The 17,770-nt window shown below is 32.0% G+C and overlaps 1 protein-coding gene and 1 long non-coding RNA gene across 3 annotated transcripts; both read right to left on the reverse strand.

The window, feature by feature from the left end:
- Positions 1–895: 895 nt before the first annotated feature.
- LOC145094717 (uncharacterized) lies at positions 896–2,389 on the reverse strand. Of its 2 annotated transcripts, none has more exons than XR_013703512.1 (7): positions 2,260–2,389; positions 1,945–2,068; positions 1,696–1,858; positions 1,499–1,613; positions 1,285–1,360; positions 1,134–1,180; positions 896–1,029 (listed from the first exon to the last, which is right to left on the reverse strand). It is a non-coding gene; the product is annotated as an uncharacterized LOC145094717 (long non-coding RNA). The 2 variants fall into 2 exon arrangements; XR_013703511.1 differs by having other exon boundaries at positions 1,134–1,187.
- Positions 2,390–14,239: 11,850 nt separating this feature from the next.
- On the reverse strand, positions 14,240–16,859 carry LOC145093324 (uncharacterized). The gene is made up of 6 exons (XM_079031426.1): positions 16,645–16,859; positions 16,513–16,555; positions 16,327–16,407; positions 15,817–16,006; positions 15,458–15,725; positions 14,240–14,644 (listed from the first exon to the last, which is right to left on the reverse strand). Exons 1-6 carry the CDS (start codon positions 16,699–16,701, stop codon positions 14,438–14,440), a joined length of 846 nt encoding a protein of 281 aa, XP_078887552.1. The 5' UTR covers positions 16,702–16,859; the 3' UTR covers positions 14,240–14,437.
- Between the last annotated feature and the right edge of the window lie 911 nt (positions 16,860–17,770).

Below are 17,770 nucleotides of genomic sequence, written 5' to 3' on the forward strand. Positions count from 1 at the left end.
CTGACGTTCTATATTTCTCCATGTTTTTTTGTTGAACGATAATTCCACAAACCACATTATTTCTACGGTCGTAGTTATAAAGAACATAGTTGTTGTATGTTAGATTTCTATAATATTTATTTGTACAACGTATAGTAGCAAATGTTTGTAATGATGTTCGTGAAAGAATTTCAATAATTAGTTCAGAAGTCAATAACGATAACTTCAAAAGAAAGAAATAATAAAATAATAATATTAGAGAAACTTAAAATTTAATTTTTCATGACATACGAATTGAATTGATAATAAGTATATTGTTTGTAGTATTGACGGTAAAGAATTTTACCCAATCCATTTTCAATTTTTGTTCCAATTCTTCAATTATTGTATTGTTAGACGTGATCCTTGAGATAGCATAACCTTCTGTTTTGTTCTTCAAATTGCCATGTTTAATTTGAATTTTGAACGCCATTTTTTTTTCCAATAGTATATTCAGAGCAGATAGATAAATTTCGTTATTACCATCCTAAAAAAAGAACGTCTATAAAAATAGATATATAAAATAATAAATTTGCCTTAGAATATGTAAATGAAGTTAATATGTATAACCTCATAAAACTGATGAACCAACTCTTGTGCGTTTTTTTTATAAGCTCCTTTACGTCAGAATCATATAAAGTAAGTGACACTGAACCGGTAATATCTTCAACTATAATGGTGATTTTCAAACTGAAAGCATTGATGTAAACAAATTTAGTAATATAAATTTATATAACTATTCTCTGCAATAAAAGAAGATAATTAGTTAGAGAGAAATTTGGTTTAGAATGAAAAATCATAGAGACTATATTTATAGGGAAGATATAAATTTGTTAAATACTGATATGGCATAAACATTGATGTAAACAAATTCAGGCCATGCCGATGATGGTGCCCACAAGACTTGCTTCACCATGATGATATGGCACAATCCTTATATGTGTATAAGAACATCTTACTTTCATTTCATTTTAAAAGTACAATGCTATCAACTTTACCATTTTTGAAATCCTGAAACAAAACAGTAAATAAAAATTTATTAATGAAAATAATTACAATATCAAGATTTTAGAAAGAAAAATAAATTATAATAAAACATGATACAAGTTGCCTACTTCAATTTCAAGAATTAGTTTGTGGTACTCGATTGTAGTTGGAACACCTGAAAACTAAAAATCAACATATTAAAAAAACAAATCTTTATTAAAACCTCAAAAAAATAAAAATAATAAAAATTAATCTTTGTGGTGAAAGTGTTTATGTTACCTGCGATAATAGTATCATTAAGAGCCCTCTTCATGCGATCAATTGCCTTTTCTCTTGTTGGGGCACATACGATAAGCTAAAAAATAATTCAATGTTCACACTTAAATTAAACACTAAAAATATAAATGCTACTAATATGAGCAATTCACTTAATATTTCAATCCATAATAGGTTACTATTTCCTGAAATTTGGTCTTGAAAAAATATTACAAACCTTTTCAAGTAGAGAATCATAGCTTGGTGGAACAACATAATCAGCATAAACGTATAAACGTGACTATCCATTCTCACAAATGGACCTCTAGATGGCAAGTAAGATGTAATTCTTCCTGATATTAATCAAAAAATTAATTTTTTTATTAAAAAAAAATATTTATCAACAAAAAAAGATGAGAAAAATTAATTTAGTACCTCTCTCATACAGAGTTTTTCACCCACAGCAACACGAAATTGCTCCTCTATTAATTTGTCTATTATAAAATGGATTTTATAATTTGTTAGTCTTTTTTTTTTAACTAACCTGGATTCTGGTGTTCATTTCCATGAAGTACCATTGACCTATACGAAAGTCAACCTAAAAATCAAATGTAAGAAAATAAATTGGAAAAAGCTACATAACATAAAAATTAAAATAGACTAAAGATTAGACCAGTAACTAACCAATTGAACTTTTTCAGGTTTATTAATTTTTGAACCTCGTCGAGCACCACCTTTACTGGTACTATCAGAAACAGAAGCTGCAGAGAATAGACCCTCAAGCTCTGATATATCAATTTTAGGAGCCCTACGAACTCAAATATAAAACTTATTTTACATTTCTACTCCGGTTTTAATAAGGCACAAACATAGAGTCCACACACATTCCAAAAGAGATTCATCTTGTTTATGTTTAGATATAAAAGTAACTCCATTATACAATTTATAAAAACTACTTAATTAGTGACAGAAGATGGAAGCAGTTGATGAAAAGATTACTTTGTCATCAAGTAGTGGTTGAGAATGTCCACGTGTTGGAGCATCAAAATCCAAGTGATGAACAATTTTGGCATTTGAGGGGCCTTTCTTTAGAAATCTTTGTGTGATTCCAAACTCCAGAGGTGGAGAATGCTATAGTATTATAATACATGAATGTTGAAGAGGACGATGATTTTTTTTCAGTAATGTGGCTTTCATCTTCGATTCTTTCTGTAGGAAAGAAAGTTTCACAGTAGCAGGTAGGGACATATATACTTCTTTTAATACTATGGAGTTGTTAACACCTAGCTTCATTTTTGATAGGTTTAATGCATGTAATTTATGTATATGCAATTCCTTCTCCCGGCTTGATTTTAATAACCTTTCAGGTGCTCTTTTTTCTATATCGTTCGTTTTTTTATATTATAAATAACCTTCAAACTACCCATTTCTTATAAATACTGTAATTTTTTATGTTTTATGTTTCCCTTTTTACAGTATATCTGAAATCGGATATATTCCCATTGAAGACATTTTGATAAACTGGATTTTTCATGTTACTGTGAGCGAGAGTTAAAGTGCCTATGGAGATTAGGCTACAATTACATGGGTAAATAATTCCAATAAGAACATGAATACCACCATCAAACAGATATTCTTAAAAATAAATTCAAGATCAAAAAAGATTTTGTTTCAAGCCACTTATAAGCAGGTACAAAAGGGTATTTTAGGAATAACAAGGCAATTTGAATGGTTAAAAGGTATTTTGGCAAGGTAAAAGTTGGAAAACATTACTATATGTATTTTTTTTTTCAGTTCAGTTTAAATACAGTTCATGTGAGACAAGAAAACGAATCACAATAACGCTTTGTTGAGGCTAAAGTAGATTGATGGGTATGTTATCAGGTTGGTTTTTTTTATCTGATTCATATTTAATTGAATGTGTTCTGCAGCAGCAATCCTTTGCAGATATGGGATAAACGAAGTCGATGGCAGGAAGTAAAGTCTCAGGTATTACTTTGAATTGTTGTCAAAATGGGCATATTAAGATTGATTATCCTACTGAAATTTTGTTACAAAGAAAAATGTATTTTTGACATTTTTCCTATCTTTTCAGACCTGCACTATGAAGTCGTCTATTTGAAAAAGTGTATGTCCTTAAAGGTGGATAATTTACGGATTATTTTTATTATCTGTGATTATAGGTAATTTACGGGTTATTTTGATTAGTTGTGATTAGAGGCAAATTCTTGGTTACATTTAAATCTATTCAACAACGGTAACAATCAATTGCAGCCATGATCAGAGGTGGAGTCCCTCCCTTTCCTATCAACAGGTGCATGAAAGTTACCTCCTCTCATCATTATACAAAAATTGCCACTTTATTGGTTATTCTTTTATCTGTAGATTCGTATGTTGGATCTTGAAAAAGAGTAACAACATAATTATGTTGCAATTATATATGCTAATTGTTCAAATTAGTAGAGTATTTATGGTATTTTTTGTCTTACGATTTATGAATTGGATCGAATCCGGAACTACAAGCCCATTAACGGCATGAAATTGAGAAATAGATGAGATCGATTAAGAGGAAATAAAGAGTAGTCAAATAGATAACGGATTGTTGTCTTGATACATTGACGCATGTTTTTTTGGCTAAACACTTTTAGTCATTATGTTGTTGATTAGGTCAAAAAGATACAACTGTAGGATTTTTCTAATTGAATTGGATCTTAATCGGACTTCGTATTGATTTTTAGTCCAACTGCTTCAACGATTATTAAAATTAAGGAACAACCTTAGATCAAAATCTGATATTGCAAAATGGTTACCGGTATAACTGCGATTGTATATTATGACTATTAGTTGGGTTCTTTGTCATAAATGGAATTTGTAAGAACTGGTTTGCACTATAATTCACAAAAATGTTGTGTCACCAATTTCTTGAAGTTCCCACTAATAAGTCTAGACTACCAATGCATAGTCGTTGCATTTTGATCTTGGTTTAAAAAAGCGCACATCAGGCGCGCATCGCAGCGAGGCGCAGCTAAAAACGCTTCGGTATGCTGTTGCGATGCGAAGTCCATGTTGCGAGGTGATGCGTGCGCATCCAAGTGCATCCAAGCGCATCACGCTTCTGTGCATCCCGATACATCCTGGACAGGCCCGATTTATTTGAAAATTTTATATAAAATCCAATTAAAAAAGCCCATGCATTGTTTAATTAAACTAATCGGCCCTACTTTTATGTACCCTAGATTATGAGATTACGTGTAGCCATGTACAATACTCCTAACCCATACCCATGCGTATGTTCTTCTTCTCTCTTTTCTCTTGCGACTGAATCTTCTTCTTCTCCCTTTCTTCTGTCTTTCTTCTGTCTTTCTTTATCACTGATCTGATCGACATCTTCTTAGATCATCACTCATTAGTTCATCACTCACCTCTGTTTTATTCTACATTTCTACTCTTCTATAATGGATACTCGATCTAACATTGATCCGGCAAGAAGATATGGTACCCAAGACCCTAAGATAGAAACAACTTCACATGCACTTTCTGCACAAAAGTTGTTAAGGGAAGAGGATATTGGCTTGTCTGGTGATGAGGATGGAGATATGGTGCTTGAGGTTGATGATTATGATGATGATGATGAATGATGGAAATGATATTAGGGTCTACTAGTTTCATTTTGCATTATTGTTAGACTATTAGTTATTTAGTTATTAATATTTGCTATTATGCAGTATGCACTACTTTTAGGGTCTGTTAGTTTCATTTTGCATTACTATTAGACTATTAGTTATTTAGTTATCAATATTTGCTACTATGCACTACTATTTATATATATATATATATATATATATATATATATATATATATATATATATATATATATATATTTATGGTGTTTTAGTATACTTGTAATCATGCATAACACATTCTGTTTCACTAATGACTACTTGTGCGCCTCATCTACGTGATGCGCGTGCATTCGCATTGCGCATCGCATTTCGGGACCCTTATTGCATTGGAGCACATCTCGCTTTTTAAAACCAAGATTTTGATTTTTCTTTTTTTGAAAAAAAAAACCCAATATAGCATCGTAGTCTAAAAAATGCCTTCATATAGCATTCTATTTTCACTTTTTTATTTTATTTTATTTTTTTATTTTTTTCAGAAATCTATCAAACATCGCATCTTACTTTCATTTAAAAAAGATACACCAACATAGAATTGTATCACCGTTTTTTAAATTTACCCTATTATAGCATTCTACTCATATTTTATTTAAACTACACTATATAGCATTGCAGTTTAATTTTATTTTGGAAAACCTACTCAAATTTAGCATTTCATCTTCACCTTTTTTGAAAATTATCATCATATAGCATTTCATTTTCAATTTTTTTTGGAAAAACTACCCAAATTTCCCTCCTTATGAAATATGAAGAATATGTGGAGAACTATGTTGAATAGGTAAACACCTTTCTATTTTTATAGTTACAGAACTATTTATCAAAATGTAGTTACAGAACTATTATGTTTTTCTTCTTTCCCAGGTTCGAGTCTTATAAAAACAAAACTATTTACCAAAATGTATCTGAAAACTGCCCCTACATATTATTTTTATAATTACAAATTTTTTATTCTAACATTTTTGGACCAAACTACCCCTGCATATTGTTTCTATAGTTAAAAATTTTGATTTTAAGATTTTTGGACGAAACTACCCCTGCATATTGTTTTTAAACTTTAAAAAAAATTGTTTTTAACAGTTTTAGAACAAACTGCCCCTGCATACTAATTTTATAGTTAATTTTTTTTTATTTTAACAGTTTTGGATGAAAATGCCCTTACATAATGTTTTTATACTTAAAAAAATTGAATTTAACAATTTTGGATGACAACTCTTGCATATTGTTTTTATAGTTAATCTTTTTTTGATTTCAACGGTTTTGAACACAGATTGATGTTGAATATATTTAAGTAGTAAATTGAGTAAACAACGATATACTTTGCATTTTGTTTTTATACCTTTACCAAAAAACAGAGTACATAGTCATTTTTTGTTTTTCCATATTTAGGTGCTAAATGCAATAAATAGCAACGAGCTTTGAATTTACACATTTTTTCTTTTTTGTAATTTCTTTTTTTTCCAAAAACTAAAATACATTGCTATTAGGTGCATTTTCCATTTTTATGAGTAAAATGACCCAAATGGCAACATACTTTCAGTTTATATGTATTTTTTTTTTTTTTTGCATTTTTACGAGTGAAATGCCACAAGTGCATTCTCATTTAGGAAAGAAGAACCATGGATACACCAGCCGTCGGATTTAATCTCCGATTTCACAACTTCACCATTCTTTAAGGTAACTTCTATACCAGATGTATGCTATGTTTGTTTTTTTGTTGTCTAAGATTACATTTTCTAATTTTGTTTTTATTTTTTTATTGTTGCACAGCAGCTGTTTGCTGGAATACCTACATGAATCTACATGTCAAGAATGAAGCTTTTTTTAGATGAATTTGTCACCGCTATTTTTCGTTGATTTGTAGTATCACCTAGGTAACTTTTGTTAATTTTTATGTTCCTTTTACTATGTTTAATATATTGATTGATAATAAAATGAATGAACATAATAGATCATGCATTTAGGAAATTGAGTTTATGAAAATACTTTTTTTTCAGGGGTAGTTGTTGCCTGGAAAGCTGCAAATGTGAAAACTGGAACTATAGTGGTCGTATTTGGACTAGGTGCAGTTAGGCAAGCTGTATGATTCTTATGAACTTATATAAATGATTCTTATGAACTTATATAAAGATGCAACTTTAAAAGGGTCCATAACAATAAAATGGGACAGTGTATGTTTTTTAAATTGACTTGCCCTATAACAATACTCAAACTATAAATAAATAGTTGATCAAATGACATTTACAAAGTACAAACAATGGAAAAAAAATGTCGGATCCGACCCCCGCAACGCGGGAGTCCCCACCTAGTTAATATTATATGTTACCTATCATGTCACATGTCAACCTATTAATTCTCTATTTAAAATTTCTCACTCTAATTACATTAAATTAACAATTGATTCTTCATTTCAAATTTTAAAATTTAAATTTCACACTCTAGTTATATTAAATTAATAACATTAGAATAAAAAAATAAATTAAATTAAAATATATTATAAGGTGATATGCTTTCATGTATTTATTTAAATCAACGATTATAATTTTATATAACTAAAAAATATCTCTTAATTAAAATTTTATTTAAAATAATTTATTTGAAATAATTGATTAATAATTTTAAGTTTTTACTATGAAAGTTTAATTAATTTTATAATCGTGGTTCTTACGGGTTATAAACTAGTATGATAATATAATAAAGAAAAAATATTTTTTAACATGTGTCCAAAGGGTAAACATAAGAAACATTAATTACGTAAAAAATTATCATAATTAAATATGAAAATACATTAGTTATAGAGAATTTTTCTAATTTGAAATTTTTGAAATAAATTAATTATAGAGAATATTCTGTGTAATTAATGCATTTCCTCTATAAAATTTCATATATTATAAAATCCAGAGAATAAATTAAATAAGTAATCAATAATTTGCAAATTGTAATCTTTTAGTAAGTTGAAAATAACATCAAAAAAACCTTGTCCATATTTGTCCACCGAAAAATAGCACATGGAGTTCCATATCATTTGTCAAAGGATAATGACTTGTAGATGTAACATAGTTTATGTTTTCTTCACGTTTGGTTTTTTAAGTTATTTTTCGTCCACATATTACCATTTAACTTGTTTGGATTGTTCATATTACGTCCTTATGACCAGTTAGTGTAGGTTTTAGTCGGTCATATGGATGTAATGTAAACAGTCCAACAAGTTCAATTGTAATATATGGACAAAAAACATAAGTGACCAAATATAAACAAAAGCTAAAATATGTTATCCTTATAAGTCATTAATCTTTTGTACAAATAATTTATTCACATCACTAGAGAAATGGTAGTTGGTCAGATAAAGATGAACTAAGCCAATTGTGCTTAGTTGGAACTAGGATGAACAACTAGTTTGGTATAGCCAATGGTGCTTAGTGCCAAACCGGATTGAACCCAATTTGGAACCGGAACCAGTTTAGACTAATAATGAGAACTGATAAGTGATAACTAGACTAGTTAGACTATACCAATTATGGTGCCGATGTCGGTTTTTGGTTCGATAATCGGCACATGTTCTTATGAAGTTTGTACAACTAGTTGATGAATTGAGCCCAAATGATTAGAATAATACCAAATCAACCAACAAAAATTAACCCAGTATATAAAGAAATAAGGTGTTTACATAGTCTAAAATGAAGTACAAATAGTAAACTCAATGCTGAAATAACATAAATTCTGGGGATAATATCACTGTAGCACAATAAACTTATGTCGTTTGTCTAATTTGATCAGTAAAGGTTTTTTGGCACATTAGACCAGTAAAGTCATGTTTTACCTATCAATTAAGCCATTTTGGTCAAACTTAACCGGTTACCAGGTCACAAAACTGATGTGGCATTTAATAATTAATTTGTCTTTGTTATTTGGTAGCCACATCATTTAAACCACATAAATAATAATTTATTTTTTATTTTTAAAATTAAGATAAATGTAATTAACCCTAAATCTACGGTCTTTATTATTTGGTAGCCACATCATGTTTTACCTAAGCACTCTCCATCAACACCCAAAATTTCTTCCCTAAAAGCAATGTTTTAAAACCCGGGTTTTTAGTTGATCCGGTGTGATGACCGGTTCACGGGTCAACCGGTTCAACCGGTTGAACCGCCGGGTCAACCCGGTTTATGGTCTTTTTCTATTTCTATATATTTTTACTTTCATGCATAATGCATAAACATATAAAACTAATAATTTGATGTCCACAAAGTTTAAACATTGAAAAACATTGAAGAAACCGCAAACGGCTTGTTGTTTTGGCGTTCGCTACTTGTATCAAATTATCCAAACTCTATTGAAACGGGTCAAACCGGTTTAACCGGTTCAACATAAGCGGTTGAAACGCGATTTAGGGGAAACCCGGCCTGTTCGATCCGGTTCGCATTTTTACAAAAAACCGGTTTCAATTGACCCGCCTTCTACCCCGGGTCACGGTCCAACCGGTTGAACCGGCCGGGTCGACCCGGGTTTTAAAACATTGCCTAAAAGTCATCCTCTACCGCCACCATAGTCCGCCTCCCATAAATCCATCTCTCGCTACAATAGATTTTGCTTTTTCACTCCACCAGAAAATCGATCTCACTCACACCAGAACTCGATCTGTCCCACAAACCCATAAATCGATCTCTGATTGCAGCAAAATTTGATTTTTGATAATTTATTCGTTGAAGAAAAATCAAACCCACCATCGCAGATGTTTTCTTCTTAGATGTTCAGAAATCTATATTCTATATTTGTATTTTTTTTCTTGTATTAGACAAAAGAGGACGGGAAAGGTAGGAAATCAAACATTACTGGTGTATATATTATCTTACCTTATACCATCGACTAAGATTCTTTCGTTGCTATTGGTCTTCATAAGAAGATGAAGATGAAGAGAAGAGAGTATTGAAACAATCTAGAAAATCAATCAACCTTTTGGATCTGTCCCATAAGCTCACCGTCTTTGGAATCATTGGAAAAGAAAGACAGAGACGGGTTAATCGGTAATGAAAGAGTCGAAATCGATGGTGGCCACATTCAAATTCCGTTGGATGTTCACAACTGACTTTTAGTGGAAGAAATTGATGACGATAATGCATTGTTCACGTTCAGATTCAAAAAATCTGGATTCGATTACCACGAAGACGACAAGTACTAATCTCGATTGAATGCATCTAGGTCTGGTATTGGATCAGGTTTCAGATTCGGATTTGGGATGAAGAAGATGAAGAAAGGGATGTTGAAGAGGGCAAGAAACGAAGAACACATGTTCAGATTCAAAAATTTTGGATTAGTCACTGTCCTTGGCGTCCTCCGACTGTGGATCGGTGATGGAATGGGAAAGTGTGGAGGAGAATGAACAAGAAAAGAAGAACACATCTTCGCTCACAGCCTGAGAGAGAGAAAGAGAGAGAGAGAGAGAGAGAGAGAGAGAGAGAGAAGAGAGAGAGACGTTTAATCGATTAAAGAGGGAGAGAAATTTAATGACTTTTATGTTTGACATGGCGTATCTACGTGTGATCGGAGGGAAAATGACTTAGGATGGTAACTACCTCTTACCTGTGTTCACATATTGGCAACTTCTTCTTTTTTGTACATAATAAAGCAACTAACTTGTTTTAACTATTTAAATTACACTAATATTACCGGCTAATACCTGTTTTAACCGGTAACTCAAAGGGAAAATGACTTAGGAGGGTAACTACCTCTTATCCGTGTTCACATATTGGCAACTTCTTATTTTTTGTACATAAGAAAGCAACTAACTTGTTTTAATTGTGTAACATCTCAAAAATCATGACCAAAAATTTCGTTTTTAATTTAATACTAAAATCATAATTGTCAAACCATTAATTTAATACTCCGGCATCGGGCCCCGCCCAGCATCGAGCCCCGCTCGGTATACAGATCTGTCTCTCTTAGGCCCCGCCTGTCTTCGGGCCCCGCCTGCTAAACACATACAATCATATAACATGCTAACACATAATGAAACATACTATACTGTATCCCTATCCTAAGAAACATAATCTGCTAATAATGATATACGGAACATCGTCCGTACTCAACTAGTGATGAGATACGGGACCTCGCCCACACTCACCTCCCTACTAGGCACATACAAGTATCACACACACAACAAGTATAATCTAACATGCAAACATTCCTCGGGCACCCGCCCGACATCAGACCTTGGTCTGGAATAACATACTAGCATACAATGTCTAGGGCTAACCTCTGGGTCTTCCTACTCATAGACTACATGGGCTGGCATTGTGGCCTTAGACCCATTCACACAGTGAGGAGACTCACCATGCACTGCTGAAGCCCTGGCTGGAACTAGCTGAGTACGGACGAAGTTCTGTATCTCATTATTAGCAGAGTATGTTTCTTAGGACAGGGATACAGTAGAGTATGTTTCTTTATGTGTTAGCATGTTATATGATTGTATGTGTTTAGCGGGCAGGGCCCAGAGACAGGCAGGGCCTAAGAGAGACAGATCTGTATACCAAGAGGGGCTCGATGCCGGGCGGGGCCCGATGCCGGAGTATTAAATTAATGGTTTGACAATTATGGTTTTATTATTAAATTAAAAACGAAATTTTTGGTCATGATTTTTGATATGTTACATAGTTAAAGCAAGTTAGTTGCTTTCTTATGTACAAAAAATTAGAAGTTGTCAATATGTGAACACGGATAAGAGGTAGTTACCCTCCTAAGTCATTTTCCCTTTGAGTTACCGGTTAAAACAGATATTAGTCGGTAATATTGGTGTAATTTAAACAGTTAAAACAAGTTAGTTGCTTTATTATGTACAAAAAAGAAAAAGTTGCCAATATGTGAACACGGATAAAAGGTAGTTACCCTCCTAAGTCATTTTCCCGTGATCGGATTAGCCAAAAAATTAAATATTAATCGACACATATACAATGTCAACTGGGAAACGTTTAAAATCGGAGAAAATGACTAAAATAACAGGTAAAACATGACTTTGTTGGTCTACTATGCAAAAAAAAAACTTTAATGACCAAATTGGACAAACGGCAAAAGTTTATTGTGTTATAGTGATATTTTCCCTAAATTCTGCTTTGATACCTTATGTTTCGAAACTTGTAACTCAATCAACATGTAACAAAATAAGGTGCTTATATAGTCTAAAATGAAGTGCACACAACTTACGTGTTGAAAAAAGTTATGACATTCCGACTTCAAACAAAGGAGTTATAACATTTTAAAGAAGATGAAAGATTGAGGAGGTCCGAGCTTAAACTGAAACACCTCTTTTACATGATAGTTGATCAATGATGTAATGGCAACATAAAAGACAAACGGAGTTGTCAGGTCATAATGATCAATGTTGTAATGTCAATTGTCTAAACAAATTCATAAGGATGTATTGTGAACATTTCAAACAAGTTCACTAGTAATGGGTGGCCAAAAAAACCTTAAGGTACTAAATATAAACAAAATCTAAACTATGTTATCTACACCAACCGGTTATAAAGACGTAATGTGAACAATTCAAACAAGTTCAATAATATTAGACAAAAAAATAATTTAAAGGCTAAACACGAACAAAACATAAACTATGCTGCCCTTACAAAGTCATTATTGGATTAGGTGTCTAAGCCCATAACTATAATTGGTATGTACTTGAATTGATAGCAGCACAGTCCTTTTGGATTGCCCTCAAACCTAGCAACCAACCAGACAAGGAAATTATGAAAGGAGAGATATTAATTTATTATAAGATTAATAAATTAATATAAATGAATTTATTAATATGTTAAAAGATTAATATATTAATGAGAAATCATTTTGTTTAATTAACTGTTAGCCAGAAATTAATTAGAATTAATTTTGGGGTTAAAAGAATTGATTATAAGGTGTAGGGACTAGTTTGCAATTATCTAATAGTTGAATGGAAGGCTCTAGAACCCCCTTGGATAAGGGTGGACGAAATCTTTAGGGGAAACCCTAATAATTTCGTCCATAGGGGCTTGGATAAGGCCCTTGGGTTTGCTTAGGCCCTAAGCAAAGGATAACTAGGGTTTCCCCTAAACCCTAGATCCCTCAGCTATATAAGGAGCCTCCTGGTTCATGTTTTGGTCACTCTTTTCTTTTGAAGAAACCCTAAGGGCCGAAATTTTGCATACTCCCTCTCCCCTCTCTCCTCTACTTTCCTTCTTGCTAGTTTGAGTGTGATTCCATTAGAGGCATTACACTTGTGGTGCTAAGCTTCCAAGAAGATCAAGATCAAGATCAAGGGAATTATCAATTGTTTACTATAACAATTGAAAGGTATGTAATTACTAAACCCTAGGTTGTAAATTTCGATTATAGCCTCTCTCCTCTAGGGTTCTTGTTTTGCAATTCAAAGTTGTATGTTCAATAGATAAAACATAGATCTAAAGTAGGTTGCATGTGAACTTAGGAATTGTTTTCTAGTTTATTTGTTTTACCTAAAACCCATCAATTATCCCCGTTTGTCAATTATACAATTTTTTTTAAGGTTAGTTGGTATATGCTTAGGATTGAGCCCAATACCTTTTTACTAGAAACACATTGTTAAAGATCATATTAACCAAGTGAGCTAGTCCTAACTTCTAATTATTGGATTACGGATTTGATATTGTTTTTGATGCTAACATTTGAATTTTTATATTTTGCATTTACCGTATTTGAAAAAATATGAATCATTTTACTATTTTAATTTCATGGCAAAGTCTACGGGGTTGTCACTTGTTAATTTGGGAAAGAGCAAAGTTTAATACTTTTGAGAAAGTATGAATCTTTTTTTTTTTATGTTTTTTATTTGTCTTTTTGGTTTTATTATTTTTTAATACTTTATTTTTGTTTTGTATTTTTTGATTATTAGGTGTTTCAACTCTTAAATTTTAAACATCATAAATATTCCAAATTTGGTTAGAAATTATAGAAATTATGACATATTCAGATCAACATATTTTTGAATTATAAGATTTAAGGATACAAACATTTTTGGTTAATTATTTGCAAACAAAATGATCATCATTTTCAACCTTTTTAAAAAAAATGGTTTATAATATCTTGGATCATATCATCTTTAATCGCATCATAACATTTTTAACCAATATGTTATAACCAACTATATATATTTTCTTGTCTTATAACAGATCTTGGATTATAACCTTTTCTTTAATCATAAAAGATACGATAATAATCATAATAGGGATCATAATTATGATGAATCGTATTGGGTGGTTCGTTCAACCCTAAAACATAGAAATAAACTTGCCAAGTAGCTCAATATCATCAATTTATTTCTTACCATTACCAATTACTACATTTTCAATCTCTGTATATATCAAAAAAAAAATAAGAATATAGTTTCTCTTCTGTCCATGGGAATCATTCGAATCTTAAGTTCACAAAACTCCATTTACCCTAAAATCCCTATAAATTTTCGATACCATTACCAATTTCTGTTAAAAAAAAAACTACACATTCACATTGAACAAATAGACCTTAAGTACAACAGAGAGAGCCAACTGCAAGAGAAAAATCCCGGCCACAATTAGGAACCAACGCTCACCCGCCGCCACTATGTGGTTTCTTAGATTCAATGACACAAATAATGCCGACATTACCCCCGCCACACCCGTTATCACCCACCTAAATATCTCCATTGGAACAACCGATAGACACTGCAATTCCAAAAATCATCTATTAGGTGGGCCCACCACAGGACAAAACAGGTTATACTGTGTTTTGCATGTATTTGACAGACTGACAGAGAGATTGTGACTCATGTCATTGGAACAAAAATTGTAATTTTTTGTCCCGCCCAAAAAGATGAAACAATGTAGGACAGAGACTCGCTATCGATCTCTTGTTTATGAAAAAGACGTAAATGCCCTCCTCATCCTCATCATCAAAAATAGCCCTACAAAGCTTCTCGAATTCAGTTCAGTCTAATCACATGCGTTTGTTACACGGGAATAGGATGGAATGGGATTGGAAAAGCTTTCTAGAACTATTTTGGATTATGAGAATGAGGAGGGCATTTACGTCTTTTTCACAAACAAGAGATCGAGAGCAGGTCTCTTGTCCTACATTGTTTCACCTTTTTGGATGGGACAAAAAATTACAACTTTTGTCTAGGTGACATTAACACCCCCAAGTCCGTCTAAAAGTAAAAAGACAAATTTAACCTTATGAAAGAATTTGAGAAAAAAAGGTTACTTAAAAGAATTCAGTTCAGTCTAATCCCATTTAATGGGGATAGAAAAGCTTTCTAGAACTATTTTGGATTATGAAAATAAGGAGGGTATTTACGTCTTTTTCACAAACAAGAGATCGAGAGCAAGTCTCTTGTCCTACATTGTTTCACCTTTTTGGGTGGGACAAAAAATTGCAAGTTTTTTCTCGGTGACATTAACATACCACCTAAGTGCGTCTAAATGCAAAAAGACGATTTTACCCTTATGAAAGAATTTGAGAAAGAAAAGGTTACTTACCATGGCTGGAATGAAGATAAACAGGGAGTATCCATATAGACAGAATAGTTGAACAAGGCCAGAAGGGGCAGAAAAGTACTTGAGAATAATGTACAAACAAAGAGGCACAACAAGCACATATCCATAGAACACTCCAGCAGACCATGTTACAAGATTAATATCATAATTCCATTCTTTATGTTGTAGCTTGTGAGCCAAATAAGTCACAAATGTCCCAATAGAAGCTGCAACAAAGATTAAGGTAGTGCATATCCAAAAAGGTCCATACCTGAGTATAACAAAGCAATTCAAGATCAAAACTGTAAATTAAGGGGTAAAGGTTTGAAGATTAGTAGGAGATGGATAGATTAAAAGCTTACAAGTCTGGGTTGCTAGCGGTTTTTTCATTGAAGCTTCCTCCAAAGGGCAAGAGGGAATCTTTGATTCTTTCTAAAACATCAGATGTATCAACATCAAAGTAAGGCTGGTAAGCAGCAACTGTGAATGCCTTGAACCAACCACTACTTTGTTGTGCTTCTGATGAACCAGATACTGGCTTTGAGAATGTATCTGAAGAGAAAAACAGACTGTACATTACATCTCTAATAAGTCTAATTGATAGCTGTTCGTTTGTTCGTAGCTTGCTTGGAGGATTAAAAGAACATGAGTCTTGTTTGCCAATTGGCTGAGGTTTTAGATAGGCTAACTAAGTCATGTTGCATTCAAATCCAGAAGAAACTTAAAATGCTAGTAATCTAAGCCCTAAAACTGATGAAGTTTATATGGATTTAACTATGTAGCTGAAGTAAATGAGATCCATCAACTGAAATTACTAAATTGCAGTAGATAGTTGAAAACTAATAAGATGCTTCAAGAATTTAAACACACACCATCGGCATCGCGGGGAGGTCCAGAAGCGCCTGAGATCTTGCCTTGTGTTCCAGATGGGGGAAAGGTTTGGAGAGTTGAATCTGCAACAACCAAGTTACTTAATGCTTACAATATAATCCAGCTACCAACGAATAAATCTAAATAACATAATCATAGCAAAGAAAACTCGGCACGCGTAAAAGTACCATTAAATTTCACAGAGACTTGTCCTGGAGGATCTGAAACAGCCTGTGAATCGATGAGAACAGTACATTAGGGTTCAGATCTAGTATCGAAGTGATGAAAACGCAATTGAAGAAGAGGAGAAGAAGTTTTACAGGAACAGATCCAGAAACATTCTGGTTGTCAATGGTTGTGTAATTTCCGGACATCATCTTGAATTCCCCTGTATCAAAAGTATGGTACCGATCCGGAGAGTATTTCTTCTTTGTTTCTGGATCTCTTGTCGGCGCTGAGCTCCGGTACCGGTAGGTCGGTCGAACGGCCGGACAAACAGATCTGTGTACACTTTGCGTTGTCTATCTTTCTCTCTCTCTAATTTTCTCTCACGTCAACAGCTTTATATCTTGAACCGGGTCGGGTTTTTTCTTTGTGGGCATGCCGCGTAAAACAAGTAGTTATGTATTTCCTGATCCATTTTGTTACCAAAGTAAAATATTTTCTAATAGTTTCAACTTTCATTTTTTATATTAAATAATGTGTAATATCGTGTGGTTATAATTTATAAACTCATTATTATTTTTTAAAATATAAAAGTAAAAACAACATATAAACTCATATTTTTCAAATAAACTTTCGTATTTTAAATCATTAATAAAATTTTAGAAAAAATATTTGTTACAAAAAGTGTTTAATTTCAATTTTTTACCAGGTATAACCATACAGATCTGTATTCTAATAAATGAATAGTTTTAATCTTTTTTTGCAAAGTATCATTCTAATACAACTCATCATTAATATTATTCCATGTGTTATGTAGATATATTAGGCAACTTATTTCAAAATTGAAATTTTCATTTTCTAATTATATGTTAAATTTGAAGTTATAATGACTTTAAACATTTAATATATCTATTAATTAATAATTTATTTAAAATGACTTATTTAAAATAATTGATTAATAATTATAAATTTTTATTATAAAAATTTAATTAATTTTATAACTGTGGTTTCCACGGGTTATAAACTGATAAACTCATAAATAAGCAATAAAGGATTTCATATGCATCTCCTTCATTAGATCAATTCCATTATAGATCCATACAACAAAGCAAAATATAGAAATCAACAATTGGCATTATCAACATTAACATCATCTCCCTCGAAATCAATACACACATTATCAAAATTATCGTCATTTTTTTATTTGAGAAGAAACTTGTGGTTTTTTTTAAAAGAGAACTTATCTAGAAACCCACTTTCAGATGTTACTTCTTTAACTCT

This window comes from Lactuca serriola, chromosome 3 (genome assembly GCF_051521515.1).
Source record: "Lactuca serriola cultivar US96UC23 chromosome 3, Lser_US96UC23_V15, whole genome shotgun sequence".
Lineage (NCBI taxonomy): Eukaryota > Viridiplantae > Streptophyta > Magnoliopsida > Asterales > Asteraceae > Lactuca > Lactuca serriola.